This window comes from Eucyclogobius newberryi, unplaced genomic scaffold, assembly GCF_026437365.1.
Source record: "Eucyclogobius newberryi isolate DKJ021-1_F unplaced genomic scaffold, fEucNew1.0.hap1 SCAF_15, whole genome shotgun sequence".
Classification (NCBI taxonomy): domain Eukaryota; kingdom Metazoa; phylum Chordata; class Actinopteri; order Gobiiformes; family Gobiidae; genus Eucyclogobius; species Eucyclogobius newberryi.
In genome coordinates this window covers 22,186,927-22,202,278 of record NW_027315779.1, presented here as the reverse complement: position 1 = coordinate 22,202,278, position 15,352 = coordinate 22,186,927, and the positions used below count along the sequence as shown (strand labels likewise).

Genomic DNA, 15,352 nt, shown 5'->3' with positions numbered 1-15,352 from the left:
TGTGTAATCCCTCTGTCGTCCAGGTCGGGTAGGGTCCATTGTAAAAGAATGTTGAACCTTACTAGATTTGTTTATTTACTCTATTTAGTTTAGTTAATGTTGAATTTAGATTTCAAGGTAAGCTATGACAAGTACATGTTTTTTACTGACATTTGACTGACATCTAAAGGCAAGAATGGGCAGATCACTTTTAATTTTAACCAATTTTGTCCCATACTCTTTCTGCTTATAGCATGCTGATATTTTAAACAACAATGTAATTTTCTTTGCTAGAAATGTCCCAATTGGAAAATAAATGACAGACTTAACATTTATTGAATTAAGCCTTTGATGTGGCAGTGACACTCTGACTTACATCTATATTCTTTCAGCAGTTGAGTGAGTGCAGAGTGCTCTGTGGATCACCCCAGCATGAACCCACAAGCATCTGTCATCTGCCGAGTGCTGCTGCTAAGACTAATGAGCCCACATCCTCCTGGCCTCCTGCTGACAGTGCGCGGAGAACTCGGCCCTTCGGACTTAACAATTGGTTCGTTTGACCCCTCAGCCCTGACTCCTGACACTGGCTCATCTCTTTCCTCCGTCCATGTCTCCCCATGAACATGCCGCTCTGCTCCGTCTGCAGTGAGTTACACAACTGGGCGACGGGAGGAACTTGTGTAAATCATGTTAACCCAACAAGGGTCATTTCCCTAAATACAGCACACAATGGGTAGTTGTGTTAATTACGCTTATGGAACCTTTTTTTCCTCAAACCTGACCAATATGAGCCTCAAGTAAAACTCAAGATGTCCCTGAACCCTTTGGAGCGCTGCAAAGAGGAATTCAGATTATAAATTCTGCCTAGATTTTCTTTGTTAAATACATGGATGAATAAAGCTGGTTTATGGGCGGATGGTCTGACTGACACTAGTTTGAGCATTTGTTGGGTTTTGACAATTCTTTTTTAAAAGCTGAAGGTAAATTCACAAAAAAATAGTTTTTGGGTCTTAAATAAATAAAAAAGCAAAAAATGTCCAGGCAGAATCCATTTGAAAGTTTTTCCACCCCTTTTTTTCAGTTAAAAAAATAAATTGTGGGTTTGGAGCACAAATTGACCCTGATTCTTCCCAGAATCATGGATTTCACTGGAAATAAGTGGGTTACAGCTTTAAGTACAACATATCAAGCAGCTTGAGGCAACTTCTAAAGTATAAAATCACTCAATAGTAGTTTAATAACTCAACATGCTATTGTGTACTGAGTGACCTCCATCTATATGTTACAGTGGATCTAATGTTTATATTTAATCCTGGCAAATCATCCCTTTAAAATAATTACAAATTCAATATATGTCAGATAATTCCTAAATCATTTTTTAAATAAAGTAAAACCTTGAAAAGGCCTAAAATACCATATTATAATAGTTCCATGTAAAATACCCACAGCTTTTCTGTGCTTTACTGTGTTGTAGTTGTTGGAGTCTGCCATCATGTGGGGACTTTTAAGCATTACACATTGGATTCTCTGTAGGCCTTCATCTTTGGTTCCTCCACTACCAGGAAACTACCCTCACTGTGGACCTGCCTGGATTGATAGATTAATTAAAACAATGATTTACCAACCACTATGGGAAGACCAATTAAGTTAACTTCCCACAAACGTCTCTAAATTACAAATATAATACTATAGCCTACTTATATTATAATATAATATCATAGCCATAGTTCACCATTTGTTTGTGTTTGTGTTTGTGTTTGTTGGAGGATGTCAATGTATCATTTTGTAAGAATGTATTTGTATATGTTTGTTTGTAGTTTTATTCCTCGCTCTATAAAACAGAACAGTATGTGCTCGAGTCTATAATCTGTGGGACTCTTTTACATCCCTCATACGCGCAGTTATTTTATTAGTTCTTCTTAATATTGCATTAATTCATCTGAAAAAGTATCCTTCGTTTCCTTGGAATGTATGTGGTCTGTAGGACAAGCCTCACCCGGTCTGCACCAGCTGCATTACACCACAACAACTGTAATCATGAGCAAAAATCCAAAACAACCCAAGGAAGTAAACAAAACTGTCCTCTACATCAGCCATGTTTGGACTGTTTATGCTCATTTACGCACACATCTACATCCACACTGGCACCGGCGGAGGATGAGCCGAGCCGGAGCCGCACATCTGATGTGGCGCATCTCAGGAACATCAAGCGCCGCTGTTTTACAGAGACTCCAAGAAACTATATCCGGGTTTCAAAATAAATCAGTCAAAATATATGGGAACGCATTGTTGACAGTATTCATTTCAGTTGACTACTTAGAGGCCATGTCTTATCTTGGCCAAAGCTACGGAGTCATTTAAAACTAACCAAATGTTTCCCAAATGCAGGACACGGTGAAGTATCTGCTTTTTCGCCAGACAAGATACTTCAACGGGACACACACAAAGTAGCTGAAGAAGAGATTACAGATATAACCTAATAGTTTATACATCTACTCATTCATTATAACAAACATAAATTCATTCGACACATTGCGGTCAAGCATAAAACACCTTTCCCCGCACGTCGACAGTTGCGCGTTTGAACCGGGGACGTGCGCGCGCGGCTTTAACTTTGTAGCGCGCGCGCGCGACCGGAACACCACACCGCGCTCCACTTTCCTGGGCTTTTACCGGTCGTGCGCATCTCACCGACCGGGAATACCGATCTGCGAGCAACGGGGCCCCCCTCACCGCTGCACCGAGAGAGCCGTGTTCTGCTGCGCTGCTGCTGCAACGGAGCGGGCGGCGGCGTCGTGTGTCGGCGCGTGTGCGTGGCCTGCAGCTCGCGCGTCCCGTCGCTCAGTATTATGACAGTGGGAGCAGCTGACACGCATCCAGCCCGAGCCCTGTTTGTTTTGCGCGGCGATATGAGGCAGGGGCTGGACAGTCGCCACAGAGACACTGGGCTTCGGCCAAACACCTCTGCGTTCTAGCGCGTTCCCCCATCACCATTGCATCGCATCCACCCTATCGCTGCACGGACGCCTCTTTTTGTCCCGTGCATCCCTGGGAAAATGCAGCTCGTTTGAGGACGCCCCCCACTCCGCTGATAGTCACTGGTGCCATGACAGGCAGAGGACTCGGGCCGCTTCAACAAGAGCCACATTGATCTGGGACAGTGGATGTTATTCGCGTTGTGCCGCGGGGGGAGAGAGCCGTTATACAGCAGCCGCGCGATTCCGCCGTGATTCTCGCTCAGGGGGAAAAACCGAGGGGATCATTTGAAACATGTCTTCGCGATCTGCATTACCGTCTGGGAACGACAGGAGCACTGGAGATCATGTAAGTGCTGCCCGGTCTTGCACAGCCCGCATCTGTGTGCATGCGATGTGAATTCATGCATCCAACGGAGCACAAAGCTCTCCTCTCTCCCGTGTCACTTCACAGGGGCATTATTGTGCAGTTTGCCCCCTGTAGGTGCCGCTCGCAGGCGCTGTGAACACGGGCTAACCTTGAGTGTGTGCGCGCAGTGAAAGAGCTGATGGCAGGACTGAGCCCGTCCGCATACACTCCACCAATATGCGCAGGGAGCCCTGAAAAGCACCCGTCACCTGACATTAAAAGGCTGTGGAGGAATAATGATGTCACATTATGCTCCTCGCCGCCGCTGCCACCGCTTGTTTCGTGCCTGGCTGTGAAATGTGGGTGGGAACAGAGCGCACCGAGGGCCACAATAAACGCGCAGACAGGTTGAGGTTGTTCGTATGTGGCGAGAGGATTACTGCGTAAAATGATGTGCGGTCCGTTGCTGCGCAGCGCACAAAGCGCCCAGCCCCAGTCAGTGGGTGTCAGACAGCGCCATACATTCAGTGTCAAGCATTAGGGGTCTGTGCACACACGGGCTGTTGGCTTTATGCACTGGAAACCACACCACCATCTTTCCATAGCCACTGCCTTATGGATTTACGGGCTCAAAATGGTGACATGTCTGATTGACGTAGCGTTATGCGTGCTCTGGACACTTTACTGACTGGCAACACTCTCGCCCCATCTGTTTGCGAGCAGAGCTTTGCACAGAGGGACGGTTAAGCCAGCAGTAGATGCATGTGAAGTGTGTGTTAGGAGGTTGAATGATTGATTACCAATGCAGATCCCGTTCATTTCTCTTAAAATTATCGGATCCCCTTCTACAACCGTTAGGCAACAGTGACAAATGAATTGAAGGAGTTCAACTGTTGGCACAGGTGAGACTGTGATGGTTTGAGGAGGAGTAGGGGCCAAGGGTGGTTCTCCAAGGCACTGGAAGGAGGGAGCGTCTAAAGACTGAAGGTGGGGCCAGAGGGTGCATGCTTGGTTTGTGTGTGGCTGGGAGCAGGGTGGCACTGGGGGGTGGAAGTGTGATGCCTCCCGGATCAGGACTGCCATGGACCACTGTGCCAGCATCTGCTCTAGTTTTTAGTAAACCTCCATTCTCTTTGCCATTTATTTACCACTGTGTTATAGCCCCATAACTCGGATTGTTCCCATCTTGTTGATGTGCAGATAGTTTTAATAACTAGAGACTTGTGCATGTCTCAACAGCATACAGGCCTGCACACTAATCTGTGTCTGCACTGCAAAACTGTCAATGCAATGTCACATTTGTTAAAGCAACATGTGGTTTTCAATAGGAACACGGTGCTGTACAGCTGCACCATATACATTTTTAGTTACTGGTATATAACAGAATCAGAAATGGGTGAGAGAAACTCACTCCAAGTCTTCTGTCAAGGATTGTTATTCTCTTTCATCTGCACCCCCCTCTTTACTCCACTAATCACTAAACTTTCACACAAATATATTAAAATATTAGAATATGCTGTACATTGTTCAGAAAATTATACTTTTTACAATAATTTCTTGACATCGACAAGAACAAAATGGAGACATCATGGTCCAAAGTTCTCATCTCCCGGAGAGCAGCTGTTAACCCACAAATGAAGGACGTGTATTCACATTAAGTTCAACTTGACTGGTCTTACTCACATCTGCTCACTCACACACACACACACACACACACACACACTAGATCGAACAAAATAAAGTCCGGATATATAGTTGTGAATATTAGCAGACGGTACATTATTATATTTTCATCATATTTCATAGTATTTCTAAATCCATAGCATCTTTATCACCAACATTTTTTAGTTGTTACAAGTCAAGTACCACTGAAATTATACCAGTTCTGTGTAAAAAGCTAGCTTCTCATAGCAGTTAGTTTGAAGTGTGATCTCCCATCCATTTCGACTTTCATTTTCACAGTTACATGAAGATTGATGAAACTGAAGATTCACAAAAATGCTGCTAAAATGGAACTCACAAGATATTACATAACATGGTGTTATCTAGAGTTTACTCTAGTAGACCATTGCCACCCCGTCGCTCTCTACCTCATTCAGCCTTGTTGGTTGACTGTTTCATCTCATTTCTGTGTTTGATTCTCTTCCACTTTGTCTTGCAGCATGTGTCTCTGGGGGCCAGTCGCTCGGATAAGTCCACGAGCCAGTCCAGCCGCTCACTGGGCGCCCGCTGCAGGAACTCCATCGCCTCCTGCTCCGATGAGCAGCCGCACATCGGCAACTATCGCCTGCTCAAGACCATCGGCAAGGGCAACTTTGCCAAGGTCAAGCTAGCCCGTCACATCCCGACGGGCAGAGAGGTGAGACCTGGGATACTTAAGGGTCAGGAGGGGATTAGGGTTAAGTGTTAGAGTTAGGGGTCAACTTTTGTGAGTATTGAGTCAACAATCTGCTGATACTACATGACACATCTAAGGAATTACAGTGTTATATATAAATACATTATATACTTTTATTTGCATATTTATCATTTGCTTATGTACTGATGTGCAATTAATCAGATTTTGAATAAATTGATTGCATATCAAAATGATTGGCTTGGGGCTTTTCAATCGACAGGTTTGACCCTGTGCCAATGAAAGCCTGTTATTTGGAGTTTAGATTTTGGACAAATAAATTGGATATTTTTGTGGAAAGCATTCAACATTTTGTGTTACCTTAATACCTTTAACAGCCACATTAATCAATAAATATAAATAATAAATAACATTTGCATGACTTTTTTTTGCCACATCTACCCTATGTTTATGGCTGTAAATGTGTTTCTGCATTTGTACTTTGAGGACCCTGGGCTCTAGTTTACTGGACAGATTAGACACTCATTTCACCAGGGGGAACCTAAAATGAATAATATTAATTTATAGATAAAATGCATTTTTTTTGTATAATACAAGAAGTTGGTAAGCCTAGTCAGTACGTAATAGAAATCATTACATCAAGCATTTATGAATTTAACATTTAGAAATTTCATGGCAAAGTACAATTCTGGCTCTTGCCCTCATCTGTTATGACATCATCACATATTTGCCAATTTTTATGAAGTTTCTCCCTGGCTGGACATGGGCAGCATATGTGGCAATTCCATAACTGTTACCTAGCAACCATACTGTAAACATCTGATTAAGGCCTACACAGTAGTAGTAAAATTATTCTCCATGGCGTGAATTGTTCCTGCATTTTGGATGGGATTTTGTGTGTTGATGAACTGAAGGGTTTCCCCGTTAGAACTTTTTTACTTTTCCTCACAGACGGCCACTTGTCTAATGCAAAACTCATTTGAATATTTGAATCCAGGCAAGTAGCGGAGGGCCGGCCCGCGATCATTGGTGGGAAAAATAAATAAATAATTAAATATCAGAGATATATAAAATATCTCACCATGTCATCTTTATTAAGGATACAAGTGCAGACAGATGTTTCAGACAGTTAAAGAATAGAAACTAAAATCTTTATAGGGGCCGGATTAAAACATGCCGAGGGCTACATCTGCCCAGATCTGGCCAGATTATAAAGACAAACGGGCTGTTTGTGGCCCGCGGGCCGTAGTTTGCCACCCCTGGTTTGAAAGATAAATGGATTGAGTCCACTTTGTGTCACATTAAGTCATTAAGTGTACTTGTGATTTAACATTATTTAATGTTTATAAAAATACATAAAAGTCTGTTTTGTCTAATTAGCACTGGCATCAATGGTTTATTCAACACAATTTTAAAAAGATTGCCAATTTTTTCTTAAGTTATACTGCAATGGAAAATAATACCCCTAATCCTATAATATGTGCTTGAACCACCTGATGCACAATTTTGGTCCATAAAATATTATATTTTGAGGGGGGAATGTGCTCATGATGACACATTTTGTTTAGTGTAAAATCTGGAGTCCAGTCTGTGTGGGTTATTCTAGTGCCACTCTCAGGACTAATCCCACTCCTTTGACTAGTCAATAGTCTGCTGGAGCATGTTAGCCCTGACCCCACTCCACAGTTACTCTTTGAAATGGCTGAAAATTATATTGCTGTCACTGTGGATTTATTACGATTAAAATGTTGACATTTGAAGGGAATCTTGGACAGAGATCTATTCAATCAGCAGAACATAGACTCAAGTGTTATGTATTTAGAGCTCAGTTGTAGCCCATGGCTTTAGTAATGTAAGCTCAAAAGGGGAAAAAATAATTTTCTTTTTTTTTTGCAGGTTGCAATAAAAATCATTGACAAAACTCAGTTGAATCCTACCAGCTTACAGAAGGTGAGTGCATTTTCTGCATTGGCCTCTTCACATACCATTATCATGTTATCAGTCTGTTATTTTATCTAAATCAAACCCAGCTGCAAAACTGTAAGTCAACAAAGTGCTGAGATGGGTGTTTTGAAGACAAGATAACCCCTGCTGCGGGGGCAATGAAACATCAGATTTTTTTCCAATATCCTCAGATATCACTGATGCCGATATGAGCACCAATATATTGTCCATCCCTATTTTTCAGGTGGATGTGTTGTTTATAATTATTTGATACAAGTTTTGTTTTTGGCAAAAAAAACACACCATGCATTTATAATCGGTGTAGACATCAGGAGCATGGATGAGATGGTGTGGAGACACAACATGTTGGCATGAAAGACATGCTCAGATGTGTTATGACTTATACATTACCTTTTGCTGCTTGTCTTGAGCTGTTGGATCACATAGTTATAGGCCTACACTCTACAACATGCATGGGATGAATGCACCGGGGAATACTGGGACCTTTTTAAATATCACTGGGACCTTTTTAAATATGAGGTACTGTAGTTCTTCCGTTCATAGAAAGGGGGGCAACAAAGGTACCGGGAACATATATACCGGGGAATATAGGTACATATGCACCCATAAACATCACACCCTGCTAGCTCCTTGGTCCGTGGGAAAGAAAAGAACATATGGTAGGAATATGGCCATGTGATGATTCATCAAAGTATAATGTTTTTCTAAATGTAGCTGTTTTTACAGTATTCAAAGCACACTAGAAAGCATATAACTTGGTTTATATTTTATTATTAGCCAATTAAATATCAGAAGCACTATCAGGCTATAAGAGTTCAACTGAGCTTCTTTCTATTTTTAGCCATAAACTACACAATTGAATTGTGATGGCCTTGAAGTTTGAGCGGTTGAACAAAAACACAAGTTAAAAAAATGATTGTAAACTAGAATGTTAGCAGTGACCTTGATGTGTAAAAACAGTGCTCTTTTGTTCCTTCCCTATTAGCAGAAGCTCTTGTTGTAGCTACATGTAATATTATACTCATAGTTGCAGAATAGTAGCACTACCTTGTGCGGATGTCTTGCCGAACCTAAATCTGACATCTGGACTGGACCTGCTGCTGTGAGAGACAATGGTGATACATTTAGGACTAGATATGACGAGAAAGGCGCTGGATCAACCCCTGATTGGAGAGAATATTCTACAATTGGCCAGTGATGATAGCAGCCTTCTTTACATTCCCGCAGGCTACAGAAAATCCTTCGTACTGAAGACATGAAAGAGCTCATATTAGCATAATCTGGATGGTTATGTGTGTAGAATGTAGAAAAAATGGCCGTGCCGTGCCGTGCCGTACAGAAAGAGGGAAATGATAATATAACCCGGTGAGGAAGACATGTAATACAATATTTGTTTATTTATATTACAATATATATGTTTATAACAAGGTTATATATAGTCTATTGTAGCTTTATTGGTTACCCTGTGTCTAGTGCTTGGGGCCTTGTTGCCTAATTGTACTGTATGTTTGCCTTATACGGAGATTCAGGTCGGACATGTTGCCCGGGGACTGTTTATTGTTGTGACCAATCTGTGTACTCGCGTGGAATTAAAAAGGAAAAGCCACCCCGGATGCGACCAATCTGCACTACATATCCCAAGATTCCATTCTGGCACAGCTGGAGAAAGCCGGAAAAAATAGGCCCGGTCTTAATACCTGGGTCACTATGGCAACAGTGACGTTGGGGGCACTAGACAGCAAGAGGAATTGAATGAAGGAGGAGGCAATGGTGGAAATGGGGAGAGAGGGGGAGGATTGAGAAGAGAAAATCTTATCGCACCATCTTTTTCGTTTTCCAATTGGGATTGAAGACACAGAGGGTTAGTTTTCTGGCAGTGATGGGCTTTTGTAAAAGGGCTGCACAGCTCCGTATGTGAACATATTAGAGCTGGTGCAGATTAATCCTCTCTCCACTTCGACAAACACATATCACATGCTGCGAGAAGTGCTCACACACTCCTCACACTCTTTAGCATTGATGCGTGGGCTATTTGTTGTCATTTAGATGTTTTAATCAAGCAGAGTTTGTCTGTCGAGGACACCTTTGCAGCTTGTACCTTTTCTACACCATAATTGTAAGTTTTATATTGGAAAACATGACTTTTCTCTTGTGCTCTTCATGTACGACTGTAGACTTAAGCAAGAATGGGCCAAAAAAATAAATATATACCTTTACAAAATAAGCAGAACCTACAGAAATGTCACAGGTTTACATCCTTCATTGAATGACATCGTGTTTATCTTTGCAGCTCTTTCGGGAGGTCCGAATAATGAAAGGCTTAAATCATCCAAACATTGGTAAGCCAAAGACTACTACAAACCATAATATCTATTCTGTTTGTCTCTGGAAGCATGTGGCGGGTATTTATCACATTGTGGGAACTAAAATCTGTATAATTTGCGGGGACCTTCGTTCTAAAATCAGGTCTGTTGATGATTTAAAGCTAAGATGTAGTTGAAAGTAGGTTTTAGGACAGCGGCGCCATCGTTGCATCCAAGCATGTGGCGGAGGGCTGGACCGCGATGCGTGCGTCTGTGTGTGTGCCTGCATGTGTGTGTGTGTGTTATAATATTGTTCATGTGTGACCAGACAGATATAATACTCTGAATAGGTTTTTGAGCAGCCATTGACAGCATCAGCACGCCTCATCTCAGGCTTCGTATAGAGGTCACAAGGTTGGATTTTCTAAAGCTGAATCGTCATGTGGCTCAAAAACGCACAGCATTAGCTCCAGGTTCCTCTATATTAAGACCAAGAGGCAGGCAGCTGTGTTGTTATTTACTATGTCAAGAGGATCTGTTTGCACATATACACAGTAATGTTAATCTGATTCTCTTTCGGCCCACAGTGCAGCTGTTTGAGGTGATCGAGACGGATAAGACCCTTTACCTTGTCATGGAGTACGCCAGTGGAGGTAGGTGCATGGTCTGTCATGTTCACTCAAATGTTAGGAGGGCAAGTCATCCAATAGGTTACATACTGGGCCTGGTAGTGCATTCACTTATTTTATGTTGATATTTTCTGCTCTTACGCTCTCTCTTAGATTTTTTCACAATTGATACTAATTCTTCACAATCTTGAGAAACCAGAGGCTACTTCCCTCCGAAAAACATTATTTGCTATAATAATAATGATGATGATGATGATGATGATGATGATGATGATTAATAATATAATAATGATTTAAAAGACTGCCCTTCCTCCTCTTCTAGGTTCTATTGTACAATACTCTAATGATGGTATCACAGATTTCAGAAGTTGTCTTCTGGACTATGAATTTAGACATTTCCACTCCTCAGGCAGTCAATTTGAAAATATGTAGGTTTAAGCACAATGATCATATTTGGATTGTATTGGGCTGCATTGTATGATGAAATGTATTTGAAACAGCTCTGCATTGCTTATCACACTCTAGTTGATGATGTTTTGCTGTTTGTACTGTGTTTTGGTGGACTATAGCCTTAAACATATTGATCCTTTACTGAGGATGGCCATTAAAGTGGCTCTCAAATGTAGCATTTGTCAAAATGCTACATACGTGGTGGGCAGTACAGTGGCTGAGTTTGCTAGCACTCACTTCAAGAAGGTTCCATGTTTGACTCCCAGGCCGCCCTGACTTTTCTGTGTGGCGTTTGTACGTTTCTCCCCATGTCTGGGTGGATTTCCTCGGAGCATTCCAGTTTCCTAACAATCCAAACATGCACCATAGGTAAAATCCTCCAGGTAGAGTCTTGACCAAGCCAAACTCAAATCTGGGGATGGACTTCCAGCAGCTCACGGTTCCTGACAGATTATCCCAGAGGCACTAGTTGAAGGATGGGTCAAATGCAGACAATGAATTCCCTCACAAGCAATTCATAAAATACACTTTATTTGATGTCTCTGAAACTGTCCACTGTGGTGTTCTGCAAGATCACACATCAAGTGTTTATTGGCATTTGCAAGTATGTCTATCAAGCCTGTTCTGCCAGACTCGCCATGTTAGTGTGCAATCTGAGAGTGAATCTACTTCATTTTGGCATCAAATAATTCTTGATTCTTTGATACATAAGTGAGGAAGATAATAAGTTTATATTTAGCTGAAATAAACTTGTTGGTTGTCTTGCCTTGATTGTTATGATGAGTAAGAGACATTGGCCAATAGGAACAGCTGCTTCAACGTGACATATTGTGGAAACCATTCTTCCCTGCAGATAAACTGGACTGCAAAACTCCACTCTTCACTACTAGTACTATGATAGCAGGAGTAGTCCATGTATATACCGGTACCTTTTTGTATGTCTTCAGGTGAAGTGTTTGACTACCTCGTGTCTCATGGGAGAATGAAGGAAGTTGAAGCCAGAGCTAAATTTCGTCAGGTAACAAAGCAAAGTCCCAGTCTTGATGCATTTTATTTATCAATGTCTTCACGTAGTCTTTGTGTTTATTTTTCCTTCTGCTGACAGATTGTTTCAGCCGTCCACTACTGCCACACAAAGAACATTGTCCACAGAGACCTGAAGGTGAAGAAACTCTTTCACTACTTGGGTCTGTTTCAGAAGTGCAGGATTAAGGCTAGTCCAAAGCTAGCAAATATCTTTTTCTGGCAGATTAGTCACTACTTACTAAACTGAAAATTACTAATCTGGGACTTGTTTTAATCTGGGTCTATGAAGGGCCTTGAGTTGTATGATGAGAGGGGATGGTGAATGCAGAGCTTGGCTCCTGTTCAAACACACTATAACATTGCTGCCCCAACATACAGAATGAGTCATGTCCAGTATCTCTGTTGGACAACACAAGCTCCACCCCTCTTCCCATCTGTCGCTCTTTTGTTTTCTCTTCACCACAATCACCACTCTTGTGTCCTCCTACTTTCCCTCATGTCTGTGTCTCCTCCCCCACGCGACTATTTGACCCCTCCCATATACCCCGATGTCCTGTTTCTGTACACAATTACCCCCCTCCCTGTGACGGTCTGCTCACTACTTCCATATACTGTATATTTGTCTAACTCAGGCAGAGAACCTTCTGCTGGATGCCGACTCCAACATCAAGATAGCTGATTTTGGCTTTAGCAATGAGTTCACGCTGGGCAATAAACTGGACACGTTCTGCGGCTCACCCCCCTACGCCGCCCCAGAACTCTTCCAGGGCAAGAAGTACGATGGGCCTGAGGTGGATGTGTGGAGTTTGGGGGTTATCCTGTATACACTGGTCAGCGGCTCGTTGCCCTTCGATGGACAGAATCTGAAGGCAAGTGCATTGCACCAGTAAGAGTGTGGAGCAGATGGGGGTGTGGTTTGGCACTTGGGTTTAAAATGAGTGAGCACTTTTCAGTAATTACAGCATCAATGTGCATTTCCTGTTGACCCCTTTACTTACCCTGTCTGTAACTCGCTCTCACACTACTCTTTAGCAACTTGTCCTGACTTGTACTCTCTGCGAACTCCTCCATGGAATCAACAACACTTTTTTTAACTGTCATGACAGCGTCCTATTCTTCTGAAAGTTGCACATCCATGGTCATATTGTACATATTTATGATCTGCTAGAAAGAAGTAGTCAATATCTATCTATCTAAGTTCATGGGACTTTAAATGTAATTGGTATGCATATACAAAAAGGCATAAACTAAAAGCGCACAATGTAAATCCTGGACATTTCCTATGGTATATGCTGTCACTATAGTAGCTAGATTTTTGACATTGGGAGCTAGACCACAATGTAGATTGGTGCTCTTATTCAAATAAAAACTCAATGTTTTGTGAATCTTATTTTTAAAGCAGCATACTTTTTGTATAAACAATTGTACAACAGATAAAAATAAAGTTCTCAAAAATCCAGCAGATGGCATTGAATGCCCCCCCAGGGATATACCAGAGGGTGAAGACAAATGTGTATTTAACCTCCATTTAATTTGACTGCTGCAGACTGTACCATCTGAAATATTCAGCATCTGTGTTTTAAACTCCTGCAGGAGCTAAGGGAGCGCGTGCTGAGGGGGAAGTACCGCGTGCCCTTCTACATGTCCACAGACTGTGAGGGGATTCTGCGTAGGTTCTTGGTGCTCAACCCGACCAAACGCTGTACACTGGAGGTGAGACGCCTCAGCAACATAAACAGAAATAAATACAAAGTAGAATGAATAGTATATATAACCACAGTAACGGTGTTTCTGTTAAAACAGCAAGTCATGAAAGACAAGTGGATAAACTGTGGGTATGAGGGCGAGGACCTTAAGCCCCATATAGAGCCTGTGGAAGACTTCAGCGATCCGAAGCGCATTGGTGAGATTGTTAATGATGCTGGTTATGCTATTGACTGGCAAAGTTCATGTGTGTTATTCTTTTGTTGATCATTGTCAAGGGTGAGTGCTTAGCTATAAAGAAGACACAGCCAGGTCCTCTTCAAGTATCCCGATTAATACTTTGGGGTTTGGTTTTCAGAGATGATGGTTGGAATGGGCTTCACTTCAGAGGAAATCAAGGACTCTCTTCTAAATAAGAAATACAATGAGGTGACCGCCACCTACTTACTCTTGGGTCGAAAGGGCGAGGTAAGCTTTGCTTCCTTTTACCACCATTAAATTAGATATGTGAATGCACTTATGTGTACAGCTATAAATTAATATACTATATACATGTAGGAAAAATAAACCCATGACATTGGTCTGATTTCTTTTCCAAACCAATACAAAATCCAGCATGTTATTCACAACCCATTTCCCCCTTTCTTCACAATATAGTTTAACATTTACAAAATAAAAACAACAATGTGTAGCTTTTACATATTGGTGGTGTAGAGATGTCAGATTTGGCACATGGCCTGTTTCTTGGGTTCAGGACGGTGAGGCCCGCAGTGCCAGTAGCTTGTCCCTGGCGAGGGTACGGCCCAGCCCCATCACCAACGGAACCAATAAGCACTCTTCCGCGACAGGCTCCTCCTCCTCCACCTCGTCCTCCCACAGCAAGACACAGCGTAGCGCCTCCACCTATCACAGGCAGCGACGGCACAGTGACTTCTGTAAGTATCTATTCTCACATGAAAGACCCGAGGGCAGCAATTGCACACGCACCGATAAGTTCTGTTCAAATTGGGATTGCAGTTTTTGGCTGTAATGCTTCAGACTCATTTAACATACGTTGCATAGTCTTCTGCTGTCCGTTGCTGCAGAGTCATACTTGTTTTGTACATAAAGAACATAAAGAAACTTGTAACAAGGTTAGATGTTTTTTATCCTTTATGTTTTATATTGATATAAAATATTTTTGCACACACACATTTAACAGAAAGCTTTTTGTCATTACTCCTGGTTGGCTGTTTTTTCACAGACTGTACCTTATATTCGACTTTGCCTTTCTTTGCCCTGTTGTCCTCCACAACAAAGGCGGGCCGTCCATGCCGGTCATGCACCCAAAGAGGAGCCCGACCAGCACGGGCGAGCGGGAGCTGCGGGAGGGACGCATGCCCTCGCGCAAGGCCAGCTGCAGTGTAATGGGCAGCCACAGCCTCCCTCCCTCCAGCCCTATGGTCAGCAGTGCCAACAACCCCAACAAGTCTGAGATCCCTGACCGTCGCAAAGACATGACTGCCACAACGGTTGGTGACACATCCAATATAATGTAGATTCATCTATAACAAATTCATGACACCTGAAGTTTATTTTGTTTACAGAATAACATCCCAGGAAGCGCCATGACACGT

The 15,352-nt window shown here is 42.4% G+C and overlaps 1 protein-coding gene across 6 annotated transcripts in view; it reads left to right on the top strand.

The window, feature by feature from the left end:
* Positions 1–3,216: 3,216 nt before the first annotated feature.
* The window catches only part of mark4a (MAP/microtubule affinity-regulating kinase 4a), a 15,289-nt gene continuing 3,153 nt past the window's right edge, over positions 3,217–15,352 (top strand). For 3 of the 6 annotated variants that reach the window (XM_072446763.1, XM_072446768.1, XM_072446766.1), the window contains exons 1-14: positions 3,217–3,303; positions 5,465–5,662; positions 7,556–7,609; positions 9,915–9,963; positions 10,515–10,580; positions 11,954–12,024; positions 12,112–12,168; positions 12,665–12,901; positions 13,626–13,745; positions 13,836–13,935; positions 14,095–14,204; positions 14,491–14,671; positions 15,021–15,247; positions 15,323–15,352. The exon at positions 15,323–15,352 is cut by the window's right edge and continues 74 nt beyond it. In XM_072446763.1, the coding sequence (XP_072302864.1) occupies positions 3,250–3,303; positions 5,465–5,662; positions 7,556–7,609; positions 9,915–9,963; positions 10,515–10,580; positions 11,954–12,024; positions 12,112–12,168; positions 12,665–12,901; positions 13,626–13,745; positions 13,836–13,935; positions 14,095–14,204; positions 14,491–14,671; positions 15,021–15,247; positions 15,323–15,352 (1,554 nt within the window). In that variant the 5' untranslated portion in view covers positions 3,217–3,249. Of the gene's footprint in view, positions 3,304–5,464; positions 5,663–7,555; positions 7,610–9,914; positions 9,964–10,514; positions 10,581–11,953; positions 12,025–12,111; positions 12,169–12,664; positions 12,902–13,625; positions 13,746–13,835; positions 13,936–14,094; positions 14,205–14,490; positions 14,680–15,020; positions 15,248–15,322 lie in introns of all 6 variants that reach the window. The other 3 variants (XM_072446765.1, XM_072446769.1, XM_072446764.1) reach the window with 2 other exon arrangements.